Genomic DNA, 23,085 nt, shown 5'->3' with positions numbered 1-23,085 from the left:
AGTAATAATAAAAATATATACATATCCATAGATAGATATACATACAAATAACAATAATATTATTAATATATCGATCTCCTCATCAAGCGCCCATAGTTCGAGTTAGAGCACACCCCGTAAACTGAACCCGCCCACGCGCGGCAGGCCGAGCCCGACCCCACCGTAGGTGGAGTACAGGGCTCGTAACATATACAAGCATATTTAAAATTTCCGAAATCTTAATTTCAAGCCCTCCTTAAAATCCTTATACTTAGATACTCGTTTGATCGCGATTGAAATATTCGATTTACTAATCGATTACAAAAACTAATTGAATGAACCGAATGTCTTTTTTCGTACAGCACTATGCAACCATAGACAAGTCATAGATGTATAGATGAAAAATTACCTCATTTTTGGACTGCCATTTTTCAAATACAATTTTACGATGCATTGACTTACAATTATATAGACGTCGGGTCCGCGCTAAAAAGTGTCCGAACTTATAGGGCGTTAAAATCGTATACAGAGCGTCATTCACGCTTTAGTCTTCGTTTGTTCGACTGACAGCGAAGCAAGCAAAATTAGACAGTACTGCGATGACATTACAATTTAAATTCAACGTAGCTTTTTCATATTCCTTTACATCCACTACATTTAAATAGGTTGACTTAGGACATTTTTTTCGTGGTTTTTGTATTAGACCCGTCGTCCATTTATTTGTAAGTCCAAAGATCAGCACGCATCAACACCGCCTATTTATTTTATACGGAGAATTTTGAGTTACACGGACCACGTAAAATATTTATAAACAAAATGTTACTGTATCTTGTGACTGACTGCCAGGAGATTTGCACAATTTGTCATTTAAAATTCGCTACCAACATTTGCTGTGTAAATTTGTGGTATACTAACCATTGACCTACATACTAACGGTATAACACTTGGGAGATTTAAATGAAACAAAACAAACAATATCTTTTGATTCGATTTTATTTTCGTAATATTCAACTGTTGATAGATAACAAATGATCTTACAATATCCAATTTGTACATAATGACTTAAGAAAATATGGCAACACTCATATTTTAACAATAAATACGTGATGATATACTGCTGTCGCTTGCTTTAATTCAAGGCCAAAACACATCAAAGCGGTACGGCACTAAAAGTAATGTACGATACATTACTTTTAGTACACATCAGTGTGTCTTGACCTTTATACGCCTCGTGGCGTTGAAGATAAAACGGGGGCAAATTCTAACCTAACCCCAGAGGGCAAAGAGCTTCGATCGAAGCAGTTGAGTACACCTTTCTAAGGAAACGTCTATTCATAATGTTTCAAATTTAGCGACCGTTGTCGAAAGTGTAAATAGGTACAAGCTTAGGGGTCAAACGCGACTCTTTGAAAAATGCCATTTTATATGTGTGTAGGTTTAGCCCCCATTAAGTTACAAAAATTGTTTTCACGTTATACATAAAAACATTAAAAAATAATACGATATTAGATGATTCTCATACTAGACAACTACTGTCACATTAACCATAAACTCGATTGTCTTTTATTTCAAAATGATCGATTAACTTCTAAAAATACAGTTGAAATTACAGTCAGGAAAACTTATTACATTTAATTAAGAGCTGTACAAATAGGCATGTTTCATTGTTTGTAACAAATTCAAGAAAGAAAAGATGTGATGTCACATCAATAAGGAACGTGCAGAAAAAAGGACAGCGTTGCTGAAACTAGATGGCAACACTAGTATAAGAACAATATTACACCAGTTTTATTATCCGATATCTACAAATACTCTATGTGTCATACAGTTAACAAGGATTACAAGTTTTAGCACGTTCCAAATAAAGTCTATTGTGATTGTCTGATGCTATCATCTGATACGTCAATGAGATATTAATGAAAACACCTATATCTAACGACAAGGTTGCGGACACATTATGTGTAATGTGATTTATGTTCGTAATTGAAATATGCCATTAACTTATTTGTGATACGGCAAAAAAGGAACTAAAAACGTGTATATTAGGGTAATTTTCAGGTTAGTTTTCTCTATCTAATTTCTGTGGCAATTTTTATTATTTAAGTATTGCGAGTAAATTATCGTGAAATTATTACTCTCGAATATTAAATATATTACTTCATGATAATTTTCTACAATATTTAAATAATAAAAATTGACACCGAAATTAGATGCAAAAAACTAGCCTGAAATCATTTTCAGGCTAGTTTTCAGGGTAGTTTTCTAATGGGTCATCCCATTAGCAACACATACTCATATCACAAAGAAGTTGCTGGGGTTTTATGATTAGATTATACAGTTTTAACGTGTACGACGCCATTCGTTGTTTGTAATACACAATGTTGTACCAGCAATGCAGTTGTGTTCAAGTTTTCTAGAAGTTTCTGATGTCTGTTCTCAAGAAATTGCACACAATGTCTCCACAGCGTACATGAAGCAACGTTTAGTGTACTTCCATACACAATGAAACATCGCATCTTAAGCTGACAGTCAGTTAAGCTGATGTCAGGCTCAAGACTGAGTTTGAGCTTCCAGCCCATCTGAACCTTATATCCAATAAAGACTAAACTCGAATGACAAATATTTTCCACTAATGTGCTTAGTTTCAACAAACAACTTTATCAAGTCTTATAGAAGTAGACTGTGACGACGAGAAAACAGCCACACTAGTAATGCCGTGTGTATCCCTATAAACGTCTTAGGGCCACGACACATCACCAGCAATGCAATGTCGCAACCGACATTTGCTACGTCGAGTAAGGGCTCGGTCAAAGAAATGCGTGTCCAGAAGAGCCCGTGATAACGATCGAAGTGTATCTAATGTATTTACTTTGAATGCAGCGGTATGAACACATTGTTGTAAGCGAGGATGCATTGGTTTAGCCGGGCCTGCTGTCAGGTGCAAATTCGGACGTTGCGATATGGCATCGTGTCAAATCTCTTTGCGTCTACAGCCTTTAACATATTTAAGTTGTAACAATTAATACGACGTTCTTGCACGCCTTCAAAACACCCCCTTCCGGGTCGATCGTTGAAAAACTTGATATCGAAGCTCCGTTCGCAAACTACGTAAATCACGTATGAAAAAATATCCAAACAACCCTCCATCTATGATAGACAAGTCCCTTATACATCTTATTTGTTTCACCCAGTTTCCGAACGCAACGCCGTAACGCACAATCACCAAATAATTTTTCCTAACATTCATAAATATCTATTTAAAATATTTGATATGAAGAAATAACTATTCTAAAAATCGTCTTGTGCGCCAACATGAAATACAAGGAAGACCAGAATTATTATTAGAAAAAACGTGGAACAAACAAGTTTTTCAACATAGACCATCACATGGCTCCGAGTGGAGCCACACTTATTACTAAGTAAATAGATCACATTAGAATTAATGAACGAAGTAGTAGTGCTGGAAATTAATATTCGGTGACACTTCAAAATACATTAATTCGAAATGTAAGAATATTTACATCACTCATTATCCGTTGTTTATGCCGTTTAACGTTGTTGTCTTAGGTTAAATCTTCAAAAAAAATCTATGTACTTTATAAGTTTTACCACCCTTACAAGCGCTTGTTCATTGTACATAATACTGGTAGAATACCTGCTCAAAATTTCACCGAACAATCTTTGAACCACCATTTTATAACCCATACGACGAGGTATGTTTAACGTTTATAAATTTCAGAAGTCCTATCTATATTTTTTTATAAGTTTTCTAAGCTGTAACAGACCCAGTCAACGTTACCTATAATCATTATTCATTAAACATTTTCTATTGTAATTACACTTACCATTAAAGCAATAGTAAAATCTAAAGCGTCGGTTTAAAATATCGTGTTTTAAACAAAGACTTAGTGCTTGTTGGTTGAAATCTCACCTTAATGCAATCTGGACATACAGAGGCGATATCGGGAGCGTTCGGGCCGGATTTTTTGTAATGTCCGAGTTTTTATGCACCCTGCCACATCCGAAACCGGGTGGCGGCGCGATCGGGGGCCGAACGCTATGACAAACTGGCGGACCAGGCGCGGGCGTGGGACTTTACTCTCGCTCTCCGTCGGACATCTGTCAGAAAGAATTACCAAGTAATAGCTACTCGACGAAATTAAAACGCAATCTCAAATATGAAGCGTCATTTGCATCATCCGTTTTTAAATTTGGTCGAGTTGATTTTATTGATTGAGTTGCGAGAGATATCGGACGGAGAACAAGAGTACAGGGCCCTGGGAGGCACGCGAGGCGGTTGTCACCGTGCCGTCCACACATATCGGCAGCGTCGCGGTGCGACGGGGAGTGTGTTTTTATTAAGTTTCAATGTGAATTCAACCGAAAAGCTTTTCGCATTGATATCGTCTCTCCACTCTCTTTTGCGTTGCTTCCGTAACCCTCATAAAAGCAGAAAATTTCCCTGATCTTGCTTGCTTTCTTTAAAATCTCTGCATGCAAATTCCACGTGGGACTGCTGCTGTGTGGCACGCCCAGGTACGCATTCGCTTCCCGCAGGTCCGGCCCTGGACCGCTTTTCCCGGTGTATCGCGTCTGTGTGGTCTGCATCGAGTATATAACCAGATATAGAGACGAAATAAGGGCCATCCATCCCTGGCAACTTATCAGGTAAATGGGACGTATATCAATTTTAAATAACAACTTTCGTTTGCGCTGAAATCACAAATTAGAAAACTGAAACAGTACAGCGCCAACAACTGATATGTGTGTACGTCTTCGTATATTCTAATAATATTCTGTATTTATTCTAATAAAGATAATATTTATAACATGGAGGCTGTTCTATTCGATGGTGTGGGAAAAATAGCAAAACATCTAATTACAAAACAAACGGAATCACATTTCATCGATAATTAAATATTAAATATGTAATTTTGTAATTTTCGTCCATTACAGCAAAGCTCAACCTAACTGGTCGATTTGAAGTGAAACAATTGACTTTACCCGTCAAATGTTTCGAATTCGGGCTGGCCAATCGGAGCGCAGTTGTCACAGTAATGATTTGGCAGAATAGTTTTCAAACAAATGAAATGACATTTCGCCTCTATTTCTGGTTATACACTCGATGGTAGTCCGACTTTAAACGTTTCCTTTCGCAGCACTTACAAGTCACTATTATGCATTGTACACCGACTCTAAGGGATTCTATCGATCCTTAATCACCTTCAGCCGTGATAGCTGCGAGGAAAACAAAACACCGATTCCATTACAATGATTAAATTAGCGTCTCTCTTAAGATAAGAAAAATTACACAATAATACCAATATTCTTTACCTTTCGTATAAACTTTGGATTGAACCGTGTATTAAAATTGTGTCATTTCTGAATGACCCTTCTGTATCATGTCATGTCAGACCTCGGCACGCGAGCTCCGTGTTTTTCCTTATACTTTCTCTAGACACAATTCTCTAGAAACATGATAGTAACATTACAATTGTTACTATCATGTTATATATATGTAGTCGATAAGATAAGGGTAACTGTCGGTACCGTATTGTTTATTTTCTTTTTGTAACTACTTCGTAAAATGTACTATGGAATTAAAGAAAGATTAATCTTCTACGTAATCCTTGAAATGGTACATTTCAAAACGCCATTCAGAGATATTTTGGAACTGTAGGTATTATCCTGTTAAATTCTTGTTCATCAGCCATGTTGAAATTGCTCGTAACAAGCCATCAAAAGTAACAGATAAGGAAAAACATGGAGTTAGCGAGCGCTTCCCCTCTCACGCTATTACATACATCAAGCGGGGGCGGGGGGTCGTTTATTCAGGCGTTTACGCGCCTTCGTTCTGCTGCTTGAAGAGTAAAGTCTCTTCGAAAATGTATTTCTTGAGCGTCTCCTTGGGAAGATCATCCAGCTCCATAGCGAATCGGAATGGTTCCTCGGCAACGGGCTGCAAAGAAATAATAATTTTAATATTTGTTAACCGATTTCAAAAAAGGAGGACTTTCTCAATTTTTTTTGTGTGTATGTTACGCGATTACTTCGTCGTTTATGGATTTTGATGATTCTTTGTTGGAAAGAGGGTACCTCAGTCCGATTTAAATTTAAAGAAAATATTCCACGTAGCTAAATAGGAGATAAATCAGATTTATCATTATATTTATCATCATCAACCCATTTATACAACCCTCTACTGACCGAGCACGGATCTCCTCTTAGGCAAGGGTAAACTTAATCAGCCACACTGGCTCAATGCGGATTGGGGATTTCAGATGTTTTCCGATGGTTGTGAGTCATCTTTGACGTGCAGGTTTCATCACGATGTGTCTTGTAAAAGATCACTGTAAATTTCAAATTAAATTTCTCAAAAATTCCGAGAAACTCAATTCTGATATTAAGCAGTTGGGAACCTTCGTAAAGGCGAAATATCACATTCCATCCGTAAATGCTTACATAATAATGTTCCTTCTTCTATGTACCTCGACAATAATACAAACACAATGTGTCACAACAATATGATTAGCAAAAACACAAGTGTGGCAATACGTATACCTGCCTGTCAATGTGATTAGTCTACTAGTCTCTGGGGCGCATACCAATGATTTCCCGGCGCGCACACACCTCGCCACTCTACTCAATTAGGCGGTAATATTAATGAGAAAAGCACAACTTTCCACTGTTAATGATGACGTAAAAGTTAATAACGCGAACCATATGACAATTGATGATATCGGCATGTATAATAAGAAGCTTAGTGTAACTCCACACAAACGTAGCTGCGCGGCTTGTATGTGTGCACGCACACCCGCGTGATGTACGGACGCACACGTTCACATAATCTCGCCGTGCACTCGAATTGCACAGCGCGTGTCACACGCGCCACTCATTATAGAATTTACATAACAGAAAAATAATTAATATTTATTTGCATATAATTTATATGTAATACGAGAGTAATCATAGGCAAAAACTTGATACTTGTTTTTGCTATTTGCGAACAACCAGGCGTTAGATAAAATGAAATATAGATTAAATGGTGTCATGTCGAGGTTTATAAATTATGATCAATTGTCGGAAAAAGGTGTTCCACATATATAGATACAGCTACAAAGAGCTACATAGAGTTGTTAAAGCCACTAAATATTAATTAATTACTGTTTCGAATTCCGGATTCCCGGAAATGGTTTTACTGCATCGTAGGACAAAACTACTGACCTAGAAAGTCGTATGGATTTTAAAGTAATTCTAATGGTGCCATGTAAAAAATGCAGTAGATAACTGATCTTTCACCAAAAGAGAATAATAAAGTAACGAGAATAGACATTTTCCACTCCTTCCTAGTTTTGACGTTAACATTGACGGAACGGCGACATTTGCTAGTAGAACTTAAGAAATAAATTCCGGAAATCTGGAATTCGAAAAAGTAATTAATTCATATTTGGCGGATTTAACAACTCTATGTCGCTCCTTGTAGCTGTATCTATGCATGTGGAACACCTTTTTCCGACCATTGATTATGATTCTAGATATTAACAATATTTGAGACCAATTATATTAAGTGGTCCTAACTTTAACTTTACATAACACAGAAATACGATAACCTGCTTGACCGTTTTCTATCGGACACATTTTTTTTTTTTTTTTTTTATTGTGACTCGGCAAAATGACTGCCCGCGCCTGATGGAAAGTGCGAATACAGTCCAGAGATGAGAGTAACGGATGGAAAACACAAATATCTTCACTCCGTCACTATCATTTTGCCGGTCTGGCCAAATGCTTCTTCACACTACGTTTGAAGGACCCGATGTTATAGAGGGGAGGGAATACATGCGCCGGGAGTTGGTTCCACAAGTTGATGGTTCGGCATAAGAACGAATTGCCAAACTTTTTAGTGCGGGACGGTATTGAACTGACCGTCCAACTGTGGCAACGCAGTCCGGCACGGGTGGTCCGCTGATGGAAAGGAGAGGAAGGGATAAGGTTGAATAACTCTTCAGAGCACTCACCGTGGTACAGGCGATAGAATACGCTAAGAGACGCTATATCTCTGCGAAGCTGTAACGACTCCGCATGCTCAGTTACATGAGGATCGTTGACAACACGGAAGGCGTTTTCGGGGCTTGCGCCAGGAATTTTACATTATAGTACCACCCCTCACCCTTCCTCCTTACGTCGACAAGAGAATCCGAAACACTCCATTCTTATGTCGTCGATATAACACGCATTCGCACGAAACGATTTGCTTCCTATTTCTTAAGCGCTTACGGCAAATGAAAGAAATATTTCTAGCGAAGGGTCCATATAACATGATTTTCGTCTGTTGAATAGAAAATGTCTAGCATTGCAGATTTAACTGCGTACCTTCTAAATTGGCTTACGTTCTTCAAATATCTTTGATGATACTAAGTGAAGGACGAACAAGTCGTGCGCCTAGTGATAAGCGACATGCCTGTCCGTAGCGGTTGCAGTGCCACGCAGTTTGAAATCGCAAAGATCTGAGGGGCACTGCCACAACTCTCGTCACCCTGAGACTCTTTACTCACGCCATCTAGCGAATGGCGCAAGCAGCAGCAAGCGACCAATCATACGGGGGGACATGGGCGGACCTTATTTTAAAGGATTGCGATTTCTACATCGAAAATAGTTTTTTAATCCGTAAGGTGGGTCGCAAATTAAAGATGGCGGTTATTTAAAGTCGAAAATGTTGTTTTGTGAGAGTTTTGGTTTCTGTGGGGATACCAAAAATAAGAGATTCAGATTTCAAGATAATGCAAATTTTTCATCAATTTAAATATAATATAATATTTAATATGTTAGATAACTTTTACTACTAGTGCTCATCTATTTCTAATATAAGTCTTTGATAGATAACTTTGTACATAATATAATGTCTATGCCGTAATTCATTAGAGTAAGCCAAAATGCTCTCCAGATAAACTAGTTGTTTTAAAAGGGATATTATATGACCAGTATATGATTAATACTATTATTCATCGGCGCCTTCAAAAGCGGAACATAGTAATGCTCACATTATCGCTTGGCGGCAGAAATAGGTAAGGTGGCAGTACTTCCCTGAACGGATACTTTTACAATTTTTATTTAACCATGTACTCGTATAATTGAATTATATCAATACTTTTAAAATATAGAAGACAAACTTGGCAGTAAAAAGTAGAAAGTTGAGGTCAATAAGCGTTAAAAGGCAACTCTCATTGAGGTCTTTGTTCGCTGCTAATGTGTTTGTGAGGTGAACCATACTCGACCCAACTGTACGGAACAAATGATTTTTTCCGCAATTTCAAAGCGTTCCCCATACTAAATAAAGGTTGATCAAAGTGTTAGGCAAAATCACTTCCTAAAAATATCGTAGACCTTTAGAGGTAAACCTGTACTCCGTCTATTATTTAGGTGTTGACTGCATTCAGTCAGAACAGACAGAAACCATTGAAAGATATATTTCAACAATGATCCAATGACTTCTACTTACATAATTGAAATTGGCACTTAAGGTATTGAAAACATATTTATTAATGAATTTGATAATTGACGAGAAGCTTTCGCTCCTATGTCTGCAAAACGCAGTGATGAAATTATTAGTTTTTGTTTTAAGTTATCAGTCAGGACTTCGAATATGCGTTTCAGTATAGACGCGACGTGTGTTTTTACACTTAAAAATTTAATTCGCCTGTATGCCACTTATCGACGATCATAACCTCATAGTGCAAAAAAGCCCAGCCTGCTGTTGACTGTATACTACATTTTATCGCAATATGTCCATAGCGGCGTCAAAACATAAAATAAAGAGTCGTAAGATACTACCTATCTATTTGTAGATAATAAATTTAATTTCAAATTTTGATTTTAAATTAAATTTATCAACAGTAATTGTGGACAGGTCGGGTATCTAAATAATGTCAATCGTGACTGTCGTTTATTTGATAATTCTTTTGTTTACAATTGCTCTTTTCCGTTCACTCTTGCAAACACGGTCCTGCTTATATTATATGTAATATCACTGTTTAGCCTTATATATCAAATCATAAGTATTTATGTAAACGTAACCAGGAACTCAATGCGACCTTTGCCAGTTTTTCTGTCTACGTGGCACTCCCAAGACAAGCAACGTCCCTTTAATAGGTGCTCTCCCCTCTGTGCTCAATTAATTACCATGAATGAGAAAACTTGTCTTCAGAAAAAACAGACTTGATATATGTTAATGCGCTCAGCCGAATAAATGAGGGTGAGGCTAAATTAGATGTAAATGATGGAAAATTTGGTTGTTGTTTTAAGAAACTTCTGAGAAATCTGCCTGGTACACAAACGAACATCTGTTACGGCGCTAATACAAAGTTTATAGTCTTTCATACCTTATAATTAAAGTTACTTTATCAAAACAAATATATATGAAACGGGATACGGGAATCTAATGGATGAAAGTAGGTATTCCTTCTGGTCTCTCTGACAGTAAGTGATGAGATACCGAGGCAAATAGACCCTTGTGTACAATAGATGAAGAGTTTATGTGCAAGGAGTTTCTGGGTAAGTTATTATATGATCGGTCTTGTGGTTATGTACCTCATCGTTGGGGTCGTAGTACTGCTCGAGGTAGGGATGCGCGAGCGCTTCCTCGACGGTGATGCGCTTGTGTGGGTTGAAGGTCAACATGCGGTGCAGCAGGTCGAGTGCGCGTGCGTCTGCGCCGGGGAACAGCTCGGTCCACGGCACGCGTGGCTTGAACGGCAACGACTCAAGATACCCGCGAGCCTATGTAAAAAAAAAACACAACGATATTTAGTTGCAACAGGCGTCCATAAATCAATCTTATAAGAACGACCGAAGGGTATAATTTTAATTATAATTGAAGTACGCCTAAACCAATTGAGATATTGAACGTACTTTACACTCTTTTTTGTTTAGAACAAAACAAAATAGTTAGTCAATCGACAAAACGGGTTTTCTTATAGCATTGAACAGTTTCACATTAGTCAATAAAATCGTGTTAAATTTGTTGAATTTATGATAAAATCATACCAAATACCGTAGCTAAACCTGACAAGAAAAAATTGGAAAATAGCCAACGCTTTTGATTTAAGATCCTAAATGAAAGCGCACCTTCCAATACGCAGAGATATTAATACTCATTGTTAATTTTTATCAAATGTTATACTAGAATGTATACTTTCATTAATTTGACGTTGATTGTACTAAGTGGCATTCATTTAAGACGATGAAACCTAAAATAGACATTATGATGTATTTCGATCACATGGAAAATCGGTCGACATTAAAAAAATACGAATTAGAGTTGTTGTTTTTTCTAATGATGAAAATTGAAGATACCGGTATGGCGCCCGTAACACGATTGACTAAACCTCCCTCGATAAAAAATCACAAAGTTCCGTAAAATTTTCATTTTTTCCTTCGTAAATCTACGGAAAAATCCGTTTCATTCTGTTGTTATTTATTAGAGATATTTCAATCAAATTTTCTCCCGTGTGCTCCGTAATAAATACGTCAGGGGACTATGAGCTTATTTTACAATAAGAGAATGTATTTTACTTTTAAAAGGCAAATGTATACCTAGACATCATATTATTTAGAATTAGAAAAAACGTAAACAAAAAGCATTGATTGATGATTGATGTAAACCTTTTTCGTCAGTCAACAAATTACAGTAAAGAAAATAAATGATAAGTGATATTTGATAATGACACGATCATATGTTATTTTATTAAAAGTTTCCCTTTTTTTGTTGGGAAGCTCTGCTTTTTTAAGATTTCTAAGTATGAAAGAAAGATAGAAATTTTTCACGTAATTTATTATAGTGAGTACTACGAGTAAAAAAACGTATTGCTTAAGGTTAATAATGAAATTAACTGACTTTATCTTCCTTCAGCACAACTCGCCTTTATTCTACCGTTTTTGTAATGATAACTTTTTTATTGAAAAAAAAAACCTACTTAAAATGTTTGTGGAATTATTTTACTTCAAGTGGGTGAAATCCAGTAAACCGGATTCATCCTCTAATTTTCCACCCCTAGAAGTGGAAAATTTTTGTTAAATTTAAAATAAGACCACTATTGAGGTACTCCTTTCCGACAAAAAAGAATTATCGAAATCGGTTCTTAAATGGCGGAGTGATCGTGTCACATACACACATAAAAAAACAATGTTAGATTTTACAGATACTACTCATTCTTTCGATTTGGAATTGAAAGCTATAACCCATTGGATCTACACGCTTTGTGCGCTCAAAGGCACTATCGGTTGTGCCCAGCATTATTTTTACGCATGACTTGCTTCAAAAACAAAGGCTTAGTGGACTTGATACGGGTGAAGACAAGCGTGGAAGAATAAACAAACCTAAGAAAAGAATAAAAACCGGGATTTTTATACAGCCTAGTATTAGTATACGATCTAGCATTTTGTATTATCTCCCGACGCAAAAGGGGGGAGTTATATGTTTCAAGCCTTTATCTGTGTACCTATGTGATTTTTTTAAATAATACCAAGTGACGCGGCGAATAACTAGAACATCTGGTGGTAAGCGCCACATCTATCGCAAAGATCTGAGGGGCATTGCCACTGCGCCCATCACCTTGAGACATAAAGTTGACAAGTCCTATGTGCCCGTAGTTTCACCAGCAGCACCAGCATTTGTACCCTTCAAAACCGGAATGCAGTAATGTGAGCATTACTGCTTGGCGGCTGAAATAGATATAGTGGCAGCACTTCCCTGGACGAACTCTTTTACAAGGATGCATACTACTAAATGATATCTAGTAGATAAAAATGATCGAGACTGCGGATTTTATTAAATTACGCTTTGTAAGGTATCCCACTGTTGACGACTCATCCTTCTGACCGCACCTTTTCGGCAATCAAATGTCTTTAAAATTATAGTTTTTTTGTACTAAATTGTAAGCCGCCAGTATAAAGGCCCGTTTAGATGGAGAGAGTTTCTCGCACGCTTCGTGACGAAAACTCGTAGGCGATTATTGTAAGCAATAATCGCCATAAGATTATCGTATCATAATGTTTACATTCAGGCAAGAACTAAAATCTCGCCTACGATTATATCGTACGTGATTCGCAAGCAACTTAATCGCCTCTTCGACTGTTTACATCGAGAAATATGTAGAAGGAGATTCTTGCTTACGAGTTTTCGACTTGTCTAAACACGATCTCGTATGACATTTTTTCAAGTTCATACGATTATTTTAACTGCCTCCGTGGCCGAACGGTTACCATACCGGACTGCCACGCAGAGGTCCCCGGGTTCGATTCCAGGGCCGGGAGAAATATTTGTATGGCCTACATTTATTTCTCTCGTGAGTTTGGGTGTAATTTGTGGTTGTCTATGTGTGTGTCCATGGCACACGCGACACAGGGTTTTCCTAGTGCGGGACTAAGTTGAGTGTGTGCGTTATTATTATTATATTTTCGTACAAATCGGTTCGAGCCGTTTTGAGTGCGAGAATTGCCATTCGAGTTCAGTGATTACTGCTGTATTGACTATGGAAATATCAAAATGACGCGAAAATCATTCAAATTTGGAACTGCTGATAATAGTAAGTTCATTGCACTGTATAAATATTTTTTTTTTTTTAATTTTATAACATTACTTAATCCAAAATTGTTTTTCGTTCTCGTTTCATTAATTCTAGTCTTAGAAAAGCAGTGATAATCAAAACACCCTCGCGCACTGCACTCGCGGTAGCAACGGCTGGCACAGAAACTCGAAATACGATTTTAGCTTTCGAGTTTTGTTTACACGGAGACGTTCAATATTCAAAGGCGAGGCGATTATCGCTCACGTGGACTATCGATAATCGCGAATGTTTAGACGAGGAAAATTTTTTATATTCTTTCGATAATCGTATCTTCGAGACGATAAACTCTCTCCATCTAAATGGGCCTTTAAGGATTAATTTCGCTGGACATAAAAAAAAACTGTAGATTTAATTTAAATTTATACCAGTTAAGGTATTTTGATTTTTTATTATCATTTTTGCTGAAGTGTTAGCTAATTTTTGTTGTGTAAATTCATAATCATTACGGGCTATTGCACACTGTCAGTGTGGATCCGATTGATATTTTTGTATTATTATTAATATGTATTTTTTTTTGGTGTTCCATGTCAATTACTTTTCTTTTACGCTTTAGTGGTTTCATCGGACAATATGAAACAATATTTTCTCTGTTTTTTTTTCTCAACAAAACAATATACTAGTATTTCACCAGAGCATTCGTATTATTGACGTCATGTAACAAAATGAGAATCTATTTACTTAACCCTTCATGAACAGGACTTCCAAAATTATACCGCCCACAAAAATGGCACTACTTTTCTTGCCGTAGTGCTTTCATCGGTTTCAAGCAGTAATGTGAGCATTACCACGTTCCGGTTTTGAAGGGTAAGGGTGCTGGTGAAATTGCAGGCACATAGAACTTAAGTCTCAGGGTGAGCGCTTGTCCCTCAGGTCTTTGCAATTTAAAACTCGGAGTGGCACTGCAACTGTTATGGACAGTTGTGTAGCTTATCACCAGGCACACGACTTGTTCGTCCGGTCACTTCATATGATAAAGTAAAAGAAATAAATAAAAAGTTCAATTATAAAAAAAAACGATATGTTCCTTTTCATCATCAGATTAGCCCTAGGCTAGAGTTATCATGAGGATCTCACAAAATGGCTCAGAACTCACATACTATATCACACTTCACATACAACTTACATACAATCATTATTTATTTTGTTTTATGAAATATACCGAATACGATATTACTATAGTATAAATAAAGGCTCCCACGGCTCATGGCCTGTGCCTACCCGTGCTCGCCCGTGACAGCCCGTTCGGGTCCACCCCTGGTCTGTCTTCTTCGATCGGTAACATCTATGTGTCAAGTTTTATTGAAATCGGTTAACGGAAAGTGAGTGAAATTGAATAAACTAATACCTAATAATAATTATGCGCACACTCAACATAGTCCCGCACTAAGGAGCCCTGAGTCGCGGGTGCCATGGACACACATAGACAACCACAAATTACACACAAACTCACGAAAGAAATAAATGTAGGCCCTACAAATATTTCTCCCTGCCCGGGAATCTAACCTGAAATCTCTGCGTGGCGTTCCAGCATGGTAGCCATTCGGCCACGGAGAACTTGATTTCAGTACCTCATTTGCCACTCTCAGGATATTTTCATAAAAATGGAAGTAAATTAATTTGCTATTCCGCGACTCCGGTAGAGGTAAAATCGTGTAAAGTTGCTGCGCTTGTGTTGAATATTTTTTCATGCAATTAATTTACCCACCGGGAGGCTGGGATCCGCATAAAATTAATAAAATAAATAGGTAACACAAGCGCAATTACAGTCACAGACACTACCAATAAATATATACCCGGTGATGGTATTTGTGACTTACTACTACTAACCTTCACCGGGTTACTACTACTACTACTACTACTACTACCTACTACTACTACTACTACTACTACTAACCTTCACCGGGCGGAGTAGCAAATTAATTTACTTCAATTTTTATTAATATGGACTTCCGCAAAGTAACGTCTGAATGTATTAATTACTTAGGACATTTTCGTCAAATTTGAATGGGAGTACTACAGAGCTACCCCCTTAACAACGAAAAAAAATCATCAAAACCGGTTCAGAAATGTCAAATTCCGTAACATACAAACAAAAAAAAAGTACACTCGAATTTAGAACTTCCTCAGAGAAGTGTAAAAAAAATCCCTGTACTATGGAACAAATACGTAAAAACTTTGTCCGATGACGTCAATTTCTATAGAACAAACGGGACCTACCCCAGCGCCATCGTATACTAAAAATATTTTACGATCAAAACGTATGATCCTCCACCATAAATTACATCACAGCATTTATTAATGCAATATAAGCCACCGGCTGAAATTAATTTTTCGTGTGTTGTTGTGTTAAAAAAATTTATCTCTCGAATTACCACATTTTACACATTTTAGTCTAAATGAGTCACGGGCGGGGGCTAGTATTGCATAAATAAGTGCTGTAATGTAATTTATAAACGTGTTGCGTACATAGATGGGCAAGCGCCCGGGGTTTATTCCAGCGCTTTGTTAACGCCGGTTTCAAATCAGGTTAGAACCCATTAACGCCCAAAATAAAGGGCAAATCTATTTACAATTAAATATGTTTTGCAAATCGTGTTTTGTTCAAATTGAACGATATTATTCGATTTGCCTTTCTACTGAATCGATTCGCTTGAAAATCGCTTTGAAATAAATCGATATAAAAATGTTGAAATAGTATAAACAATAGGTTTTAATAAAAATCTAATGAGCGCAACTTGTTTCTTTGTTGTCTAAATAGATTTTTACATAGAAATTTGTAATAAATACGAAATTATACCAAATTCCGAATTCGCCGTTTCTGCTCACGATTTTGGGCAGAAATTGGTTAAAACCTTGGGTAAAAACCCGGGCAAGTTGATTGGGTTTTAACCCACTGCCCAACTGTGGTTGTGTATAAATGAATCATAATTTTGGTACAATACAAGCCATATATTTCAACTCTTTTACTAGTGACAACTAGTACAACTCAACTCGTGCCATACCAAATTAAGTGGCAGAGCTTAATTCAAATATTTAGTTAGTTATTATTATTGATATCAAGATTGAACAAACACAAAGAAAAATTCCTTCGATCCGACTAGACTCCAACCAGTATCTTTTGCCTCAAAGTGGCTACCGTTCTTACCAACTGAGCTACAGATCAAGCCAGCAGAACTTACAAAATTCTCCATGTTCTCGTTGCGGACCTTTGTATTTGAGCTTAAATATTCATGATGTTCAATAAAAATAAATATTTCTCAAAATCTAGTTTACGGATCAGTGAATCAAACGACACAGCTCAAGTGGCATTAACGCAGCAGATGAACTGGCCAAGGTAAAGGGTCGGAGGTGAACGCTGAAAGACCAAAACTTATAGTAACCCTCCCCTACCTGTGATCAAGAGCACCTTTTTAAGGTACAATAACTTTTCATAACAACACCTGGACCGAGCTGTGCATTCTAACTGCAGCTCTAACGGATATGGTCCATATAACAAACACCTTTTCAATCTAGGTATCACAGACAGCCCACTATGCAGAGCGTGCATGTAGGGGGAGGAACCGGCCACGCCCAACCTACTTCTATGGCGAGGCCAACTACAAGGCGAAGTACATTAGAATGGCGATATCGACCCCAAAGTCTTCAGCAAGCCCAGGTGGGTGCTGAGATTCTTGGAGAAGCCGGGTTGGCACAAGTGCACCCACTGCACGCAATATAGGCACCTGGACGTCGAGTTACAGACACCAGTCCGTTACACGATACCATACCATCTAGTTTAAACATGTATATGGCGAACTGTTAAGGAGTGGAATTCCCTGCCCGCAGACTTGTTCCCTGAACGTTATAACTTGGACCTTTTCAAGGCGAGAGTGAATAGGCATTATTTAGGTGTGCATGCTCCATCGTCGACCTCATCGTCACTTTCCATCAGGTGAGAAGGAAGTCAAATGCGCACTTAACATTTTATAAAAAAAAAAGCTATTGGGAACTTGGAAATAAAACTATTTTATATACTCTAAATTGCGTATGTATTATATATTTGTTTTTCCAAACAAACCAACGTTTCGGGCTGTTCACATGTCACCCGTGACCATGGAATGTTTACTAATCTCGAAAACCTAACTCGACGTTAGAGACTTTTAATCCAGTAAAACTGGACTTTTGTCCCCTTCCTTTGTTATGTCAGCTCGAGGAGACCAATGGTGAGCAGTGTCGTTTCTAAAGTTATCGCTCATTTAAAATTATAGCACTACATCAGCACTGTCATAAGATAAGAACGGTTCAAAATAAATCCCATGTGAAAATGTATTTTTGTTGTATATCTCGAAAAATTTAGAAAATGACTTTTATAAATTTGGAATCATAAAAAAATCCACATTGTTTGGTCTAGGACTCTGATGCTACGACAAAAATGCTGTAAACAGAAGATTACGATGAAAATTTTTCGGAATATATTATCATGTTTCAAATTCCGCGTCGATAATGTTGTAACATATTTGAAAAGCGTAATTAGAACATACTGCGCATTTTCAAAGTAAGATTTATTATTAACACGTCAAAGTTTGTTAGGTACAAGTTTAAGTTCAGTTCAAGTCTCAAGTGCCTGTAATTTCACCTGTAATGTAAGTAAGTAAGTAATGCCGGACTGCCACGCAGAGGTCCCAGGTTCGATTCCCGAGCCGGGAGAAATATTTGTATGGCCTACAATTATTTATCTCGTGAGTTTGGGTGTAATTTGTGGTTGTCTATATGTGTGTCCATGGCACCCGCGACACAGGGTTTCCCTAGTGCGGGGCTATGTTGAGTGTGTGCGTTATTATTATTATTATTATTAAAAAAATGTAAGGGGTGCTTTACCCTTCAAAATCGAAACACGGTAATGATCACATTACTGCTTGCCGTCAGAAATAGGTAAGGTATAAGTAAGTATTGGCTACTATTGTCACAAATACTTACTAGTTTGGTTTCTTTCTCATACTAACCAACTTTACCGGCTAGTGACCATGGGACCTGTAAAGAGTCCGAAGAAACAAACTAAACCATTACATCCAAAAAAATAGTTTAATTTCCTATGTGTAACAATCGCGAAAACCTAAGAACTCAATATAAGAGTGTTTTTTTTTAATAACGGTTAATTTAGGGAAAATAGGCGCTAATAAAATTTAGTATAATAAAATGAAGAAGGGTTTATTTAATACTTCATATATTTACATAACGGACGCCGTATCCAACGTCACAATTTTATTATATCTCCAAGCGGACTAACGCTTAATTGCACAAACCACGATTAACTTGATGCTCCATTAAGTATGATGATGTCTCTGTTTCGTTTGATAAAGTAGAAGGACAGTATTATACTTAATGATACAATAAATTTAAAGATCGTTTGTGCAAAATCCGTTTAGCTCTGTCATGTTGTTTCTATCTGGATGCTGATAAGCCATAATGTGTCCACCAACATAAACATAATTTTGCATAAATGGCACCAATTTTTTCGTTGTTTTTTAAAGTTTGTTTTAAAATTTAGTTATAAAATAACTTATGCTTGTTGTTGTTGGGGAATTATAGTAATAAAAATGACAACAATTCATCATTCCTGAGGTGAGAACAGCAAAAGTTTCCACTTCACAAGTAGATTTAGAATAATCTATCAAAAATAACGAAAAAATCTTTAAGTGCCATCATAGTTTTGCTATGATCATATTTGTTGATACTTTATTGTTTACCATCATCTACGATGATGTTAAACAATAAATTAATAATATATAAAGATATTTGAAATAAATATTATGAGAGATGTACATACGTGTACAAATCGCACTTTATACTAAATACTGTCGTAACTCATAATTGTGGGATTGAGAAAACACGATTTGAAAGTTCAAAAAATTACTAAATGAAAGCAATAAATTTACATTTTCGTTTATAAATGGATAACAAAATATGTACAATAAAATAATCACATTATTCGCAATAACTTCCATTCATTTTTTAACACTCAAATGATGTTTTCTCAAATCCACCAATTCTTGAGTTACGACAGACTTTGGTTGAGTGCGAAATGTCTATTTACAGATAGAGATAGAAAGTGAGACATGAGACTTTCTCACTCATGCTTTAGTAGCAGTAGAGCTCGTTGTGAAAGAGTTCGTCCAGGGAAGTACTGCCACCTTACCTATTTCTGCCAAGCAGTAATGTCAGAATTACTATGTTCCGGTTTTAAAAGGTAAAGTTTCTGGTGAAATTACAGGCACATGCGACTTGTCAACTTGTCTTAGGGTGACGGGCGCAGTGGCAGGGCCCCTCAGATCTTTGTGATTTCGCGTGATCCGGAGCATGCAGGATTGAGCGCGGGAATGATTGCACGTGCAATCGTGCGCGATTGCCTGTTTGAAGTTTTTTAAGCTAACGTTCTTTCGCGGGAGATTGCTCGTGTTCGTTTTTATTACGACGGAGCAAGACTTATTCGTCCCATCACTTTTTTTTTTTTTTTTATTTATTTATTTATTTATTACATAAAATTATACAAACTATGTTTAAAAACAATGTAACATAAACTGTAGGTTTTCCCGTACATCGTTATATTCGTCGGCGGTAGTCTGACTGTGTTAATAGTAAAGCGGGTAGATTTTTGTTTTGCTCATACCTATGTTTCTTTTGTATTAAGTGCGAATGGTTGGTGGTGTGCGTAGTGTGATTCAACTTGAGTGTGAATGAATAGGCTTCTTTTTTGTGAGTGGAGTCGGTTAGTACAGTGTGTTCTATTATGTATGACACCTTCATATTTTTGGTACTTTCGCCCTCATGACACATGTAAACTTGTTACATAACGGAAACACTCAACATAGCCCCGCACTAGGGAAATCCTGTGTAACTTGATATTATAATTTATGTAAATTATAAAATATGAAATAAAGATACTTTTGATTTGCTAATATTTGACTAGGCGATGGACATTAATACAACCCGCTTAATGATTTAGTAAGAATGCGCCTCGTATGAAGAATTGGACGACCCCGCCATTGTCCAGATATAAAAAAGGAATATTACTGATGTGAATATCCCTGGAACGCGAAGGGATAGGGAACATATACGCCTAGGACAAAAAGATACATAAGTGCTAAGATATATGAAGTCTCATAACTAAGAAAATGTCACTAATGTCACAATGTATCATGAGTGGGTAACTGCCTCCGTGGCCTAACGGTTATCATACCGGACTGCCACGCAGAGGTTCCAGGTTCGATCCCCGGGCCGGGAGAAATATTTGTTATGGACTACATTTATTTCTCTCGTGAGTTTGGGTGTAATTTGTGGTTGTCTATTTGTGTGGCCATGGCACCCGCGACACAGGATTTCCCTAGTGCGGGGCTATGTTGAGTGTTTCCGTTATGTAACAAGTTTACATGTGTCATGGGGGCGTAAGTACCAGAAATATGAATGTGTCATACATAAATGTGAAAGTGTAATAAAAGTGCATAATATAAATCTGTTATGGCGCAGTTGCTGCAATACATGTGTGAAAAATAAATAATTGAATTTTATCTTGCTTTTGCCTAATTTTTTTCGTTATCATGGACACTTCAATATCGCAAAGTATTAATGTACAGACGGCATCACACATCAAGCTACACATTGACGGTTTTGTTCCGTCGCAATAGAGGCGATATTCGAATAAAAGCGTATATATAGCTCGACGTGTTGTTGATTGTACCTCGCATTTGGGTTTTATAGCAATCCATTTAGTTACCTTGATGGAGTGCAGTCGTATATGAAATATTATCCACAATCAATATTAAATACGTGCTAAAAGTAAAATTGAAATTCGTGACTTGAAATCGTGTTGATTGTAAGTGAAATTTCGATTTCCTTAGGCGCAGAGAATATTTATTGGCGTCATGCGGTGTATAACCAAAACTCACGTGGACCGACGGCATTGTGCGGCAATGTGGCGTACGACGTTAAATCCTACAAAAATATATTTGCGTTTTTGCCAAAAGTGTACCTTAACCAAGAAGGATGGCGAAAGCTGACCCAATAATTATAAAATTTCATTCATGGACTTCGCCAGTATAATTTTACGGTTTAGTTTATGCCTAACTACCATTGACTTACAAATAAATGGACGACGGGTCTAATACAATAACCACGAAAAAAATGTCACAAGTCAACCTATTCGAAATTTAAATTGTAATGTCATCGCAGTATCGCGCTTTCAGTCGAACAAATGAAGACTAAAGCGGAGTTTGGCGCTCTGTATACGATTTTAGCGCCTTACAAGTGCGAACACTTTTTAGCGCGGACCCGACGTCCATATAATTGTAAGTCAATGCTAACTACCCAGTTATTAATATATTTTTGTATATTTTTAGCGATTGGAAATAAAAAAATTGTAGAACAATGTATTTTAGAATAAATGCAAGAACAAACGCAATTAACTAAGTTCGACCATAGATTAGGTAACGTTCTTGTTTCACTTTAACGTTTCATTTTAAGCATGATTTAATGTTTACCTACCTAAAGTATAGTTATTTTATAGTATACACATAAAACATTGAAGCCATAAAATACCTAAAGAAAGTTAGTAAAGGACGTTTTGACAAGAGGCCTCTTGCCAATGTCAATGTCGCACTTAGACTATGGAAACTAAAGGACATGTTACGTTGACATATATAAATCAGACGTTATATGTATATGATGCATTTCGACGTCGAAAACATAAACATGTGATTGTCTTTATTTAACTATTACGTGCCGTCTTAAGCCAAAAGAGATAGCATTACATTGGTCTGTGTCAAACACGGGAATCGAAAATACGTAACGTCATCTTAAATGCCAACCGTGTCCATTTCGCAGTACATGATACCGTTGTCAAAGGGAAGTACATCAAATGTGAAAACAATTTTTTTTCCAAATGTACTATTGAATAATTCGCATGTATTATAATTAAATTGGACAAAAATATTGACAGTGAGAATAATTAGGTATTAATAAAAATGCGACGCTACAGCAGTAAGGGATGTGGCGTTAGAAAAAGTGCAAATCAATCGAATGTTACATTGCACGTGTTATTTTTTTGTCTATAAATCACACAATAGCCCAAATATTTCATGTAATTACTTATTTAAGTAGTTTATTTATAAATCTTGCCAAATTTTGCTTTTGTTACTTTAGATTGCCTGTTTGTTTGTATATTTTGATGATTGTTGTTAACGATTATTTTGAGATAGTGTTGATCTTGTAAGCATACATATTATCGATATTCTGTTATTAAAACAATTCTCTATGAGGATTTTATTATTTTATTACTATTATTTTTATTATTTCAAGTTTTCCTACAAATGAAAAAAGGAAGAAAGAATGGTTGGAAATCATAGGACTGCCGAATATAAACGTTGGATCAAAGACCATCTTCACTTGTTCGCTTCATTTTGAAGAGTCAAATTTGAACAGAACTTTGAATGTAACTAGATTACATGACAAT

At 36.8% G+C, this 23,085-nt stretch overlaps 1 protein-coding gene across 1 annotated transcript in view; it reads right to left on the bottom strand.

Annotated features, from left to right (window-relative positions):
* Positions 1–5,011: 5,011 nt before the first annotated feature.
* Positions 5,012–23,085, bottom strand: part of LOC113237162 (mitogen-activated protein kinase ERK-A) — a 137,227-nt gene continuing 119,153 nt past the window's right edge. Inside the window, exons 7-8 of the mRNA XM_026473473.1 lie at positions 10,564–10,752; positions 5,012–5,938 (exon numbers count right to left, since the gene is read on the bottom strand). Of these exons, the coding sequence (XP_026329258.1) occupies positions 5,819–5,938; positions 10,564–10,752 (309 nt within the window). The 3' untranslated portion in view covers positions 5,012–5,818. The remainder of the gene's footprint in view (positions 5,939–10,563; positions 10,753–23,085) is intronic.

This window comes from Hyposmocoma kahamanoa, unplaced genomic scaffold, assembly GCF_003589595.1.
Source record: "Hyposmocoma kahamanoa isolate Upper Pololo Valley unplaced genomic scaffold, ASM358959v1 93, whole genome shotgun sequence".
Lineage (NCBI taxonomy): Eukaryota > Metazoa > Arthropoda > Insecta > Lepidoptera > Cosmopterigidae > Hyposmocoma > Hyposmocoma kahamanoa.
This window is presented reverse-complemented; position numbering and strand designations above follow the sequence as displayed.